Source organism: Plectrocnemia conspersa, unplaced genomic scaffold (assembly GCF_051122295.1).
Source record: "Plectrocnemia conspersa isolate PC_06_02 unplaced genomic scaffold, ASM5112229v1 ptg000012l, whole genome shotgun sequence".
NCBI classification, from domain to species: Eukaryota; Metazoa; Arthropoda; class Insecta; order Trichoptera; family Polycentropodidae; genus Plectrocnemia; species Plectrocnemia conspersa.
Window position 1 is genome coordinate 30,593,361 of NW_028277176.1, and position 15,895 is coordinate 30,609,255.

At 31.5% G+C, this 15,895-nt stretch overlaps 1 protein-coding gene across 15 annotated transcripts in view; it reads right to left on the reverse strand.

Annotated features, from left to right (window-relative positions):
- Positions 1-1,174: 1,174 nt before the first annotated feature.
- Positions 1,175-15,895, reverse strand: part of LOC148228951 (uncharacterized protein CG43867) — a 379,323-nt gene continuing 364,602 nt past the window's right edge. For 8 of the 15 annotated variants that reach the window (XM_088199458.1, XM_088199457.1, XM_088199464.1 and 5 more), the window contains 17 exons: positions 15,736-15,853; positions 15,421-15,669; positions 15,128-15,335; positions 14,463-14,832; positions 14,265-14,396; positions 14,053-14,197; positions 13,870-13,982; positions 12,251-12,553; positions 10,883-11,020; positions 6,212-6,369; positions 5,967-6,144; positions 5,384-5,539; positions 5,143-5,317; positions 4,907-5,069; positions 4,709-4,838; positions 4,424-4,636; positions 1,175-3,198 (listed from right to left, as the gene is read on the reverse strand). In XM_088199458.1, coding sequence (XP_088055584.1) covers positions 2,752-3,198; positions 4,424-4,636; positions 4,709-4,838; positions 4,907-5,069; positions 5,143-5,317; positions 5,384-5,539; positions 5,967-6,144; positions 6,212-6,369; positions 10,883-11,020; positions 12,251-12,553; positions 13,870-13,982; positions 14,053-14,197; positions 14,265-14,396; positions 14,463-14,832; positions 15,128-15,335; positions 15,421-15,669; positions 15,736-15,853 — 3,396 coding nt within the window. In that variant the 3' untranslated portion in view covers positions 1,175-2,751. The remainder of the gene's footprint in view (positions 3,199-4,423; positions 4,637-4,708; positions 4,839-4,906; positions 5,070-5,142; positions 5,318-5,383; positions 5,540-5,966; positions 6,145-6,211; positions 6,370-10,882; positions 11,021-12,250; positions 12,554-13,869; positions 13,983-14,052; positions 14,198-14,264; positions 14,397-14,462; positions 14,833-15,127; positions 15,336-15,420; positions 15,670-15,735; positions 15,854-15,895) is intronic. The other 7 variants (XM_088199466.1, XM_088199465.1, XM_088199473.1 and 4 more) reach the window with 3 other exon arrangements.

Genomic DNA, 15,895 nt, shown 5'->3' on the forward strand with positions numbered 1-15,895 from the left:
AACATACTTATAGACCAGGGGAATCCAACCTTTTGATATCATATTATATATGTATTTATATAATTTAATATGTATTGTATTTATGACTTCAGTAAAGCAATTTTTAAGCAAAAATGTGCACATTGAACCTGTTTTTTCAAATAATGTATAGTTAAAAATTATTTTACTTCTGGTACATGGTATATTTCTTAATGCAGGTACAATTATGAAAAACAAATAAAAACACTTAAATACGGTAAGCCTAAAATTAACTAATTGGAAGTAAAGTACGAGCCAGTGCATTATCGTGGTGTAAAATATAAAAGTTGTTTGCCTACAATTCCGGTCTGCTAGCAGAGTGATACGGCCTGTTAGAATTAGTAGTGAATTATAACGTTATAATCGTAGAAAACAGTAATATTAACTATCATGCTCTTTAGGACGCTTTCGTTGAGACGATTTGATCTTTATATCAATAGCATGTTCCCTCGTTGGAACACTTTGTAGCAACTTAGGGCCACCAGAAATTTATTAACGATGCTGTTTTTGTTAAAAATACAACAGTTAATAACGCGAAATAACAATACATATGTACGTAACTCATATCATCGTAAATATTAAATAAAACATAAAGTGTATTGCTAACCAATAGCTGAAGAATTCAAGAATCATAATACTAAGCGGATCTTAAGAAACATATAATTAAAATTTCACCCCTTTGAAAGTAACTGTTCGTGGATATACTCAATAATGATTTTAACAAACATGATTAAGTAGTTACACTGATTATGGTTAAATAAGCTTTTACGATATTATTTTGTAATATTGTCCATACGTGCATTCTACAGTCCACTAAAGCTGTCAATTTTAGTCGGTTGATTCTGACATACTAAGCAATATTTATTTAATTCGATGCGGGTCGTGTATGGGTTCAAAATATTTTTCAGCGGATGGTCCTAGTAGCGCCGCGCATGCGCCACCCTATTGGCCTTAAAACGAAACATACTGTCTTATCTATTCATATTCTCATTATACAGGGTGCAAAGTTCACAACCCCTAGAATTTAGATAAACCAAGTATGTATCTTAATAATGAATTTCTTAATAATGAGAAAATACTTTATTATTTTAGTTTTTAATGTTCTATTTATTTAATTTATAAAGAAATGGGGGGGATGTTATTAAAATAAAAATACTGTATACTGAAAAAAACAAATTTATTTTCGTACATATAGTTATGAATAAGTTATTTATTTCATATTAAATTAATATCAATTCATATACAATGGAAAGTTATTTCGTACAATTAAAACATAAAAATAATACAATGTCAACTTAAAAATGTACACAAAGTATATTTATAAAAATAATAATTGTAAATTAAATATCGTTCAATCACAAGTGTTTAATAACAAAATAAATTAATATTTCATTACAAAAAAGTAAGATAAAACAACGTCGTGCCATAAAACACTGTACAATTAAAACTAAACACATTGTTAATAATAATTAGTAAAAAATATATCTCATTAAATCCCACCTATGCAGTTATTGTATTTATAAGGTTAATAAGTTAGCAAAAAAAGTAAAATTATATAATATAGGCCAGTTTTGTAATTAAATTGATTATTATATTATATACACAATATTACAAAAGTTGTATTAATATGTTGTATATATGTACATGAAAAATATTCATTTGCATTTAATAATATTTTCAATATGAGGCTAAACGGCGGACATTTTTATATTTTTATAGCAATAGGCGCTTTATTGAAATTATAAAATTTTGTAATACGCATATATTAATAATAAAATTATCCATAAATTCGTAAATATAATACATTCACACACATATATAAAAAAAGATTCTTTCTTCTTAATAAAACTGAGGTAATAAAAATTTTGGTTTAATACGCGGAACAATGTTCATTGGTCAAGTTTCGTTCACTGGACGCTTTTCAAAATCATAAAACTTTGCCTGCTGAACAGTTACACCGATATATTCACCACCTATAAGGCAATTTTTATACATATAGATATTGATTTTATTACTCTTGCAAAGTGCATAACACGAAGCTACTCTTACACATTCGACATACGTTTATATAATCAGAATCTAATGCATATATGGGTACGGTTGTGCTGATAAGAGATCGATCAGTCTTAAAAACACAATTACATTAACATTATCAAAATGCAAATTACTCTATGGCGTAGATTCCACAAATAGTTCACACATTCTACAGAATGGGTTTAGAAAGAGATTTTTTTTTCAAAGTATACTTCGTAGAGATATTTTACATCTTATTTTGGAACACAACATACCTATTAAATCGAGCTTTTCCAGATTTTTTCCTTAAGTATTTGAGATATGCTCTGTTCCGTAACTAGTTTTAGCATTTCTCTTTCACATTCTTCAGTCTATATATTGTCCCACTCTGTAGATACAAGATATACACTTGAGTGTCTTTTATTTATTAAGATGCGATTAATAAATGCGTTAATCTAATATATTTGTGCTAATCGAGTAGTGAAAACGTAATAATTCTACTTTGTGGCACATATAGGTTGTCAGTTGATATTTTGGGTCTAGTATAGTTAGAATTGTGTACATATAAAATTATTGCTACGCTAAATATAGTTATTAGTAGTGAAATTGTTAAAAAGTGCACGTTCGAGTCCCAAAGTCAACAACGAGGGAATTTCTTCAGTACCAACGGTTTTAAACGTCTGTGCTGAAGCCGATTCCCTGCTATGATTTCACTTTTAATCACGCAACACCACTGTCTAGATGACTTCGCTTCTTGCAGTCGCTTCTGGTGGAGACGTGATGGTCGGGAGTCGACTTTAATATGTCCGGTTGACCGTGAGACATGATCCTGTCGCTGGACGTTTGGTTCGATTGCGTGGAACCAAACGTCAGTGTAGCGTTTCTGTCGGACAGGGTCATCGTTGTGACGTGCGAGTTCAGAGTGGCGTGGGAGTTCAAAGTGTTGTGTGTGGTGTGAAAATGAGTTGAAGAGTTGAGGGTGTTGTGGTGTGTCGAATGAGGTAGAGTCGACGGCGAAGAATGAGGCAAAGTTGAAGGGCCGGGTCGAGATCTAACTGAGCGGTGACTTCCGTTTCTCGTTAGCGAATTCATTTGAGGTGTTCCAGGATTGCCGTGTCTCGACAACGCATTTTTATAATCCGCTATTAAATGAGTTAATTCAGCCATCTGTAAATAAAAATATTAATGAAAACCAAGTTATATAATAAATGAAACTAGCCTTTTATAAAATGATCTAAATATTGTACAATCCATCTACTATGTGTCTTTTTAGAAGCGTTGTATTTATTTCAGGGCTGTGGAGTCGGAGTCGGAGTCGTGGAGTCGTGGTGTTTTGGCCGGAGCCGGAGTCGGAGTCGGAGTCGTGAAAAATGAGCAACTCCGAGCATTTTTTAAATTATGAAATTTATGAATTTTTAATTGCGTAATAATGAATGTGTATAGCGTATGAATATTAAACGTGTAGAAAAACACCAAAAATACCTTATAAAATTAAACTTTTTTGAGTCGGAGTCGAAGTCGGAGTCGGAGTCGGAGTGGAGTCGTGTTGTTGGTAAATATCGGAATCGGAGTCGGAGTCGTGTTTTTTTTTAGCGACTCCACAGCCCTGATTTATTTAAATGCACATATCTCTCAAAATACTTCCCTGATAAATAGCACCCTTATCAATATTATTAAGTTAGTTAACCATATTGACCCGCCATCTTGTTTTAAAATGGCGGCCATTAAAAAATTAAAAAATCATAGCTCTATTAAAAATATCTTACTTAATTTTAATCAGATTTTCATAAAACTAATCTGAAAAATTAACTGTATACATATATCTGCCAAGTTCATTACAGAGACGTAATGTATGGGGGCATTTGCCCCCCCTTTAAATTTGGCCATAAAAATGCGTGTCATTTAATAAAATACTATGAATCGGAATGAAATAGAAATTATAAAAAACGGCCACTGACTGGTCAACTTTTGTCCCACCCTCTTGAAAAATCTGAAATGACGTTTCTGGTGTTATAATTTTATAATTTTAATCAGATTTACACAAAACTGTTATAATTTTAATCAGATTTACACAAAACTATTCTAAAAAATTAGCTATATTAATATCTTGGCTAAGTTCATTAGCCAAGATATTAATAATCTACCTTATTGATTAAAATGGTGGCTATATAAAAATAAATAAAAAGATTCAAAATGTTTTATAATAGAAATTTAAATAAATTAAAAAACTACACAATTTAAACAATTTTTGTCCGTCAATGATTTTTTTCTAAAAATTTTAAAATATTTTTATTTAAATCCTCCAATGCAGTGTACATATTGAACAGTAATGGAGACAGGTTTCAACCTTGTTTAGCTCCATATAATTATATAATAATTCATAATCCCATACCTTAGGTTTATTCAGACTGATGAGCATCTTTTCTATTCCCATCGTCCCATCTTCTCCGTTAATAACCATCATTAAATCGTCTTGAACACCGCCAAAGAGTCCGATTGAAGCGTGAGCATATCGAGCGATGACGCCCATAGATGCTAACTCTAAAATAGTAACTCCGTCTTCTGATACGGCTAACCAAACCATCGATAGATCAGGTTGTTTAATCTGCGAATTAATTAATATATTTTTATATAAGGTATTAAGAAGTTATATTAATAATGTTAAGTGTTCACTCACTCTAGCTTGGAATAGTGTGGCACCGAAGAACGGCCACTTTCTGGTACAGTTCAAATAAATTCTGACGCAATCCATCGAATTCCGTCCCCTCAGAGCCAACCATTTCAATCTCAGTTTTTCCTCTACCTCTCTGTTAGATGTAAAAATATCATTAACACATATCCTATCAAATGTATGTTGTAAAAAATGTATACTAACCGCAACTGTTCGATAGATAATCCAGTTCTGTAGCGATATGGATAGAATCTGTCTACTAAGCCGACAGATTTATCCGGTTGACAATCGCCCATTTCTAACTGTGCCATCAGTGCGCCGAGTTCAGTGCTTAATTCTCTCGTAACAGGAAATCGACCAGCTACAACTGTAAATCATCCATATTTATATTATAGCATATATAAAAAAGGACAATGATGTATGTATTTTTGAGCACAAACCTTGTTGATTTACTTGGTAACATAATAAAAGTCTTTCTTTATCAGTCTCGGTCCTAGCCGCGTTGCGGAAATATAATCTATTGCGATAGCTCAAGCGTATGACTCGAGAATTCTCAAACTTTCCAGAACCCTTTTCACGCAGGGCCGTCTCCCATTTTGATATCACATCGCATAGCTGTAAAGCAAATATATAATTACATTCTCATGGTATATACTATTTTTTTATAATGCAATATTTTACTTTTTTATCCGGTTTGATGTGATGTTCTAAATCTTTCTCTATTGGATCATCGCTGAATAGTGTGAAGCCGGAGACTGTCGGCTCTCGGCAGCCTAATTCGGTGCTCAACGTGGATAGGAACTCTTCTACTGTAGTCGATCCATCAAAGCTTACAACCTAAGATTATCCAATATGATTTAGTATTTGCATAATTTAAAAAAAAAATATTGACATAAAATATCTAGTGATACAATAACAGGTGCTTTTTATTGGAATGCAGATGATTTATTGTGCTAATAGTGCACACACCCTATAGCAGTCTAGTGAACAAAAAATAATGTGGGTGTATGCAACAATAGCACTAAAAAGTAACTGTGATCCGAGACTTCCGAACATTGTTAATGTTGATTGGAATTGCCCAAAGTGCAATGATTAAACCGTTGATTATTAAAGAGCTCCGGATCGAGGATAGACTATACTCAATATGTCTGAAAAGGAAATTCCAGTTTTTTTGAACACATTATCAAAAAATAAAAAGTCGGGCGCATAAGATATGGAGTGGATAACTACTTTAAAATAAAATAAAAACTGTATTAATCCATACCTGATATGTATTGTTCAACATGTGTACAGGTATTGCGTGTGGAAGACTATGATGATAGGGATTCTTCAGCAATATCGATAGAACTTCCATTCTAGATGGCTTATCTTCTCTTCCACCGTTGACGATTGTCCTTTCTAAGGCACGTTCGCAATAAGCAGCATATTTTCCACATTCACTTCTACAATTTAAGATGAATAGTTATAAATAAATTAATAATTGATGTGGATATAAAAAAATCGTCTCACTTTGAATCCGAGTTTCTTGTGAGATGCAATTTCAGATACCAGAGTAATCGGTTATTCCTGGGTACGAATAAACTGACCGCCAGTGCCAAAAGTTGCCATCCTTGTACGAAGCTATACGTAGGCGGATTACTTTTGCAATCGACAGACAATAGTGGCGCCTGTATCACAAATTTGTAATTATTATCCCGAAGATTGGTTTATACACATATATTAAATAATAATAAATAATTAGAGGGATGTAAATAAATATAATAATATAAGGAAACGAAATAAATACCACAAAATTGAAATCAAGAAACATTGTTTTCGTATGCTTTATGTTGTTAATCGTTAATTAATTTCACATGCACATCTTGAATCCCAAACTCAGTTAGCAAATTTCACAATAAAAACTCATTTACAGCCAATCGTGTGTGCGGAACAATCAAAACAAAACAGCGTAAGTGTGATTAGCGAATTCGTCAAATTACACACAAGTACTCATTAGTCGTTTGACTCAAATTATACATAATAATACCAATCGTCTTACCGGAATCGTTTATAGTGAGAATAATTATGTCGTGTCGAATTTTCTTGATGTCAAATTTGAGAGATCTTCAAATTAAAGCACTTAAACGCATATAATAAAATATGTGTAACTATTACAAGCGTAATTTGTAATAATAATAATACAATTTCTACTACTCGTACAATTTACGCCATAATACAATATTCGTCTTTTACATGTGATATAATATAATAATAATAAAAAATGGAAAAAATAAAAAAATAAATATTGGACTCTCCATTGTTGGATGGAAAATATCGACAACACCATGTGAATATATTTTTAGACTGTCGAATTAACTCACTTCAATTTTGTTAATTGGAATAGAAACCCTAAGAGCAAATAAAACCATTTTTTGAGCCATCGGCGTTAAGCAAAATACAATCTAACTACAGTCATTTATTTTTAATATTCTGTGCAAAAAAAACATCGTTCAAAGTGTGATAAATTTCTGCCTGTGATTGGTCGCTCACCTTGAGGGGCGGTAATAGTACGTGGATGTACACAGGAATGTATTACTTTGTTGTTCTCGAGATACAGGTGTCGAGATTATTACCTTATCGCCCCTTTCACTATTGTTATAGTTATATATGTTCTATTTATTTTAATCTTTGTTTTGCTTAATGTATAACTATTAATTTATGCAACTAAAAATATTTTATTTCTTCAAGTTTAGCCCACTTCTCAATAATAATTCGTTCAAAGACCATCTTGGAAATTTTTGTTCAAGGAAAAAAAAAAGGTCTTTTCCAAAATTTTTGTTCAAGGTCACCGTTCTATTGCTAATTCTAAGAGTATATAAGCTCGAAATATGATGTACTAAATTTGCTTCCAACTTGGAATAAACGAGAGTTTAGCCGAAATTGTTCCATGTGGAACTACGTCGATTATCGACTGAGGCGACTCTAAGATGACAAAAAAGCAGCTGTTTTCCACTTTCCGTCTGATCTGGCAAATCAACGGGATCCAAAAGTTAAACTAGATCTTCTAGATCCCATGGAAATTATGTGACGCAAAACTACGAGAATAACCGCTGCACAGAAAGATACGCATAAAGTGTTTGTCAATTTAATTTTTATTTATTCAATTTAAAAAATGTAGGCTTATTTTTTATATTTCCAATATGAATATACTAATTTGAATGTTTTTATCATGTGTTTTTATTTATAAAATAATAAAATGGATTATTTCTTTGTGTATTTTATGATAAAATATATTAAATAAATTCTTATCTGTCCTTATCTACTATTTAGCGAAAAACCATGTCAAAGGAGAATCAGCGAAGATAAAAAACTGTTGAGCTTACTAATTATCTAAAGAAAGTTTAATGATTTTTATTTTACTTTAAATAATTAGAAAAAAGCAAAGCAGGTACGTATATTTTTTGTCTTTATCATTAGCCAAATATGATTATTTAAATAAAATATTCAAAACTTGCTTAATTAAGCATAATATAATATAAATATCATCAAATTTATATATTGAATTTTTTTTATCATAAAATACAAGGAAGATAATAAGAAAATACAAAATAGATTAAACTTATTATTATTAAAAAACGTATTTAACTTTTTAGTAATAAAAGATCTAATATAATAAAAATATAGCATTCTCGTGATGTTTTTGAGATAAATAAAAAATATCTTAAATAACTAATTATATGAAATAATGTAATTCTTTGCATATCTATTACGGTCAGCTGTTTTGTATGTAGCTAATTAAATATATATTTTGTATTTTGGGATATATGTATAGTAAGATACAAACCTTAAAATTAGCGATAATTCTTGCTTTACTGCGTGAATTTGCGCATCACGAGAACGACCATTCCCGCATTTGTGCGGTTTAAACTATTGGGTAATACTATTTATTGATGAGTTGATACTTTTCGTATTATTAGAAAATCGGCGTAAAGCTAAGCTGAATACTAAAACTAAATAATATATTTTACACATTTTTTCAGAAATATGATACTCTTGTTTAAAAATCCCAAAGTCAAAAATCTTCTATTAGAAAAAATAAATAATAAAAATGATTTTTTTTTACTATGTTTTCATCATTTATATGAGATATAACGGTTTTTGTAGACACTATAACTACCATAATTTTAAGCTTATTAACAGTATTATAAATAATATATCTATAAATATTGTTATAGACAGAAACTTCAGTTCAGAAATGTCACATATTATTTTTATTTCAATGATTTTGAACATTTTAAAACTTTTTTAAGCACGGGAACAAAATATAAATATTCTTATATGAATTATTTTATAAGTGAAAGTCTAGAAGGTTATGTGGATAATATTCGCATACGCTCAGGCACGCACGTTGAGTCATCGCATTGATGCGTTGCGTATCAAAAAAGATTACATCATAAAGTCAACGCATTAGCCGGTGTTTCATTAACTTTGTGTATGTGATGAATCAATCATATTGTCAGTTAGGTTATGTCAATGTTAAGTTACATTACTTTTACATACAATATATTGTTAATTATCAGTTGGTTTAACTATCTATTGAAATCTTTTATATATAAGATTTCTGGATGTTTAAATATTATTTTTATTTCACTCTAAAGTTTTTTCAGGTTTTTCAGCGGATTTTTTTAATATTTCCATGAATTTTTTGTCAAAATTCAAGAGGGTCCCTGTTTAGAATCCATGTCAAAAGCAATAAAATCATCATTGGAAATGTTCAGCTAAGACTTTTTATAACAATATTACGACTATAATAATTGAGAATCGAATGAGGAGCATCTAAACCGAATTTTGACCAACAAAAAACAATTATCTCTTCTCAGAAGTAAAAAATCCACGTCAAAAACAATAAAATCGTGTCAGCGCCATCGTAGTAGGAACGCTTGTTACCGAGAATTCCCACTGCGATGGCGCTGACACGATTTTATTGCTTTTGACGTGAATTTTTGCCTTCTGAGAAAGGATAATTGTTTTTACGCAAAATTCAGTTTTAATAAACTTTGACTAATAATCGCATATCAGAAGTCTGCAGAAAAATCGGTAAGGATAACTATCATATTTTTAAAACATAGTGTAATATTCAAGTGCGGATCCCATGAGAGATGAGTTGACTAAATTTGTACCTATATTATACTTGATCTAATGAAAGTTATAAAACTATAATTAGTTTTAACTTTCATTAGTTTAGGTTTGGGTTTGAACAGCAAATGAATGTTTCACAATTGTCAAATAGTTTCATTGACATTTTGGAGCAGCATATAATATCACTAGCGCATCAGTTAAATTCTATTTTTGCTGGTAGAAAAATGTTTCCTGGTGAAAATGTATTTGGATTTCACTAGTGAAAATATAAGTAGTAAAAATATACATTCACTGTAATATTTGTACATCGCATGTAAATAAATAATGATAAGTATGTAAATGTATATATTACTATATATGGAAAAGCTGAAATCATATAATTTTACTAGCTCCCTCCAGATCAATTATATTTTAACTAGTAAAAATATATATCTACTGGTGAAAATGTATTCCGATATGATTTCACTGAAATGACAAATTTAAAAAATATTTTCGGCATAGATGCAGACTGTTATTTTTAGATTTTTTTTAAGGGATAATCAGAGAACATCTGACTTGCATTTCACCCTTTTTAATATTTCTATTTAATTAAAGGAAGGTATAAATATTTCTAGTTAGACAATTAACATTAAGAAAATCAGTTCACTTGGCAAAATTCAAACTATTTGCATGTTTTTTTTATTATGTTATCTATGTATTTAACTCTTTTGAGAGTACTATCTAAATATAGGCATTTTACATAATAAAGATAATATATGTATGTTCAGATAAAAGGTTAAGGCTCAGCTGCATTAAATATATATCTGATTCATTTTTAAATGATCGGTGTTGGATCTGGTAATTCTAACCAATATAGCAAAAGCTGCTATATCAGATTTAGGCAACCAAAAAGTTAAAAGAGGGCATTATCTTTAACCAAATATATATTTTAATTAAGTTAATCTTTTTGATGATGTTAAACTTTAGTTATGATTTATGGTCAGTATTGAAGTGAGTCAATCGACAGTGAGATCATCATGGTTCATCGATGTATATCGGCGGGATGTCTGCGTCAGGACCTACCTGCACAGACAATGGAGAGCTGCTATTATTGTTGACGCCGTCGGAGCCGCCACTATGAGAAACACTGCCTGAACCACTGTTACCAGCCGACCCCGTATCGCAAGTGAATAAGGACTGGGTAGCACACAACAGTAGTTGCTGCAAACGAAATGTTGGTATTCCACATGTTTATAGATGCATAATAGTGTCGGGATGAAGTTGATGATGAGATTGTTGTAATTATGGCACATGATTAGATGGACATTTATGGAATGGTTTACAAAATAGTACCTTGTTAGTTAAACTATCCAAGAGTGCTCCGCTCATAACCGACTAACTAGACTAATAGACATATAAACTCAAATAATGATATGATTAAGACGAGCAATAGAATATTTCCCAGCAAATCGAAAGATTTTGAATACACTAAAATCACTAAGAGAAATCATCATTAAAATAAAAAGGGACACCAACATTCCATTTGAAAAATGATGGATTTAGATATTTTAGACACTCCAAATAAAGCTATTATAATATAAAAGAGTCTTATAAAACAACAATAATAATATATAGGTATAAATATAATATAAGCTCTCACAAAAGCTATTCAACGGAAAACTCACAAACAAATTACTAATATAAATGTATAGTCGTTATATAGGATGGACCAAGAAAGACTGAAGGATGTAAAATATGTATTATAATTCTAATTTGTATGAACATATTTTAGACAGCAATTATATAAAGATATTTTTAGAACATTTTATATTAACTAAAATGATCCTTAAGTCTTCATTGGCTCATTCAGTACTTATTATAGGTTATTTATACGCTCAAATTTTATTTATAAGATGTGCATAACGATTTTATACTGTAATTAAAATTATCGCTCATACACATTTCATAAATAAGTACAAACTATATATTGTTAGATACGACACCAATGGCTGTTTAATAACTTGCAGTATGAGAATGGGACGTGCAGTTCATATAAAATAATATTAAAACAAATCATTAAATTAAAAACAAGCTTATTTATAAAGCGAAGCTTATGCAAAGCCTCTAATAGAAAACGGCAACAAAGGGGTGTTTTTTTTAAAGTTTTGCCATGACGTTTAAGACTTACATTACAGAAGTAAAATGACATTTCTTTGATTAGCTAAACAGATAGTAATGTTCATTAACAAAATTATAAAACAGTGTTCTCACATAAACCTGGTTATAGAAAAACGAAAATATCCTGTAAAGAATTAAGTATATAGATACAATTTACGTGATTTCTTCAATTGAAGTGAATATTCCGAAAATCATATAAAAGTATGATGATATTATTCAGTTGAAAATAAAAAGCCATGCGTGTTACTTCTTTATGCAATATTAAGCACTTACATTCTTAAGCTTTAGATGCATGCTCCTGGGACCGGTGTTAACCGGCGATGAATGGCAACTTCCAGCTTTTTTTTCGTGCAGTACTGACGATTTGTTAATGTATCCTTTCCTAAGCGCCAGGGGCGTTACCTGCACTCCGTGTTTGTTGTGCGAGTGTCGGCTCGTCTGTTTTATGAGACAGCTTATTAATTCGTCTTGCAGTTCGGTCACTTCTAAACACTGTTGGAGAGCGTTCTGCGCTAACACGACGTGGTAATCTATGCCGGCGTGCTCCACCGCCACAGACATGAATAATTGACAACACTGGAAAGTAATAACACAACGTTTAGACAACATGCAGGGTTAGGTTACGCTTAGAAGTAAAATTAGTTATTATAAATAAGATTATCACAACATAACAGATTACCCTAATGCAACGTAATTTTTAAAAACTAAAAGGATATTGAATAGATCAACGTATAATGCCAGCTAATTAAGATGCTGGATGACTGCCGTTATGCTGTGCGGATTAAGTGTCGTTAAATTATGTTACAACTTAAAATAGAATAGAAGAATTCTCCACAGCACTCTTAAGCAATTTAAAGAAATGCTTGTCAATGTATAATTATCTACGAGAACACAGCGAATCATAACCTAAAACTCGTAATATAAAGGCGCTGCAATATAGGAAAGAATAATAACCAAATTCCCTCATATAGATGTATATTAAAAATAATTTCTAGATTTTCTGAATCACAAGAGAATATTTGGTTTCACAAATGTGCCAAATTGAGGATCCTGTTTATAGATTAAAATATTATTATTCCTATATTTTTATTGACCATATGCTACTTTTATTCTACCTATTTGATATTTATTCTGACCTTGAATAATATAATTATGATCATTCGTTATTTTATTTCTGATCGTCCTATATTTTTATTCTGACTATGTTATTTTTATTCTAATCTTTTGATATTTATTCTAACCCTGAATGATATACTTATGAATATTCATTATTTTAATTCTGATCATCCAATATTTTTATTCTGACCATATGCTATTTTTATTCTAACCATTTGATAATTATGACCAGGCTGTTAATAAAATATTGACCGAGATTTGGTTTTTATTTTGACCCAAAGTTGATTTAAATTCTGATCATTTAATTTGTTGCCGTTTATAAATACTCTTCATTTGACAGAAGGCCACTATAATTCACATACTGACGGCGATCTCTTAAATCTGAGGTTCGAATTTACACAGCAAAATGTGATGCCAAGCCTCGCCAAATGCTTTTATAAAATTTATAGTGATATTATTCACCTGAACTACCATACAGTCAAGAAGTGTGAAATATTGGTGACTGTGGATCATGTGGGATGAAAGTTAGGCTGTCGGTTTACTAAGATTTGATTCCACAGTTGATAGTTTTATGCAAAGATTCGGATGTAATATACCTGGCAACAGCTAGAACAGTCTTATATATTATAAAATAAAAGTGGTACTCTAGTACTGACTAAATCCCCTATGATTGTTTAAAAAATATTTCCGACTTAAAAATACACAATAATTTAACCATGAACTTGCTACCAGTGAAGCTCACGCAAAATTTTCAGTATAAAAAATAAAAATAAAACCTTGAATAGTTTAATGGCTTCGGCTTGAAGAGCTTCCGAGTTGAGCGACGTAAGCGGAGATGCGATATTATCTTTGGAGTGAAGTAATTGGGGATGTCTCCAGAGAACACAATCTGCAATAATATGTAAAATGCATTAGTGGTATTTACTTATTAAATAAATAAAAAACAGATTTAATAATACTTGGATCTCCATCAGTTTCCATCAGCTTCTGAACCAACTGTTCATAATGCGTTCCTTGACTAAGTCCTCCACCACTAACGACCGTTAGATTATATAACCATGCATCTTTTTCAGCTTTATTGCAGAATAGCAAATACGTTGGGCCCTGAAATATCAAAACAATATTAATTAACAAGCAACATATCTAAGTTAATTATATATCAAATAAATACCTGATGCTGAGGATAAATCGCTACAGTCAAGTGCGTCTGACCCTCGTCAGCTCGTTCTTCTGAATCTGAATCGGAAACGTGTTCAACATCTTCAACTCTAGCGTCTCTCATATTGATTTGGCCAGCAGGATTCTGAAATTATTATTGATTAAATATTTTAAAAGTCATTATGGGATGCCAAGAGTGGTAGATATTAACCGTATCTGTAGGCGCTTTGAAGTACAAAAACATCTTTCCGATCAAAACACACCAACTCTTCTTCGAGTGGCCGTTCTTTACTTTGTTCAACCATCCTTGAATCGTTGGTTTATTATCCTCTTTGCTCAACAATAGTTTAGTGGCATTTCTACGTTGAACATTCTGTAAAACTCTGATCCAATCTTCCATAGTGGCTATGCTGTCGGCTGTGAGGTAATACGTTCTAGACCCTGTATATATTTCGAATGTTGCGGCTCCGTCATTTCTAGATATTTTACAAGCTTCGCCTAAGCCTATGGTTCCTTGAGGCTTACGGTTCACTTCTGACTGAGATTTCCAATACGATAGCGAGCCGTTTTTCAAAACAAACCTGATTAAGAAATTTAATATTTGATTAATTATTATAACGTAGTAAGCAACTGAAAACAATTTAATATAATATATATGTATTGTATATACAGAAAAAACAATTTAAGATATTAGCTTTAGTTATATATTTCTAAGCAATATACGGCTTCCAGAAAAAAAAAGATAAGGGGTGACTCAGCAATGAATATTTAGAATATTATAGACAAATTCAAAATAAAATTTTGAAATATTACAGATTAATTCAGTATCAATATTTTGGATATTTTATCATAATTAGATGAAACTATAAAATGTACCATCGTTTCCTCCATGTTTTCAGCTTTCCTCCCAACTTGGCAAGATGTCCACTTTTTTCTAACGGTTCCTGTTTCCTCGGTGAATCTATTGTACTTCCCCTGGTAGCCAAAGATGGCAAAGATAATGAAGTGGACGTTGCTTCGCATCCAGAAACGGCATCGGGCGGTATAGCGTAATCGTCTGACATTCCTGACTCGAATGAAGTATCTGAATAAATGTAACGATAATATAATAAGATCGCTCAATAGATAAATATATAATCAATAGTGTGAATAAGCATTGTGATCAATACCCCTAGTTTTACTTTGCTTGCTCGGCGAGCCACTACTAGACCTTTTTGCGGGACTTAAACTGGAACTAGTTTTTACACTTTTCGAAGGACTACTTGCGCTTAAACTTGTATCACTAGAACTACACTGACCAGCAAGCACTCCGTTCGTGCTGGTGGTGAGCATTAGGCCATGACTAGAAACCATTTGCGATTGGGACTGGGGTGTGCTGTTGGTCATAGATATAGCTTGAGGTGGATGGACGGGGGGATCTGAAATTTTATCAAGTAGTCGTTTGAAACTGATTTTATAACTCAGTTTAAGTATCTAATATTTACTATATGTGTGGTGGGGAGTATTTTGAGCGGTTACACTCATCGAGTGCGGTTCTTCTCCGTCCGAAGAGTCGTCTGAAGAATCTCCGGTGAATGGCATCGATCTAATTTGACTTGCACGCTGATGAATAATAATTATATTAGTTCAAAGCTTTATGAATTG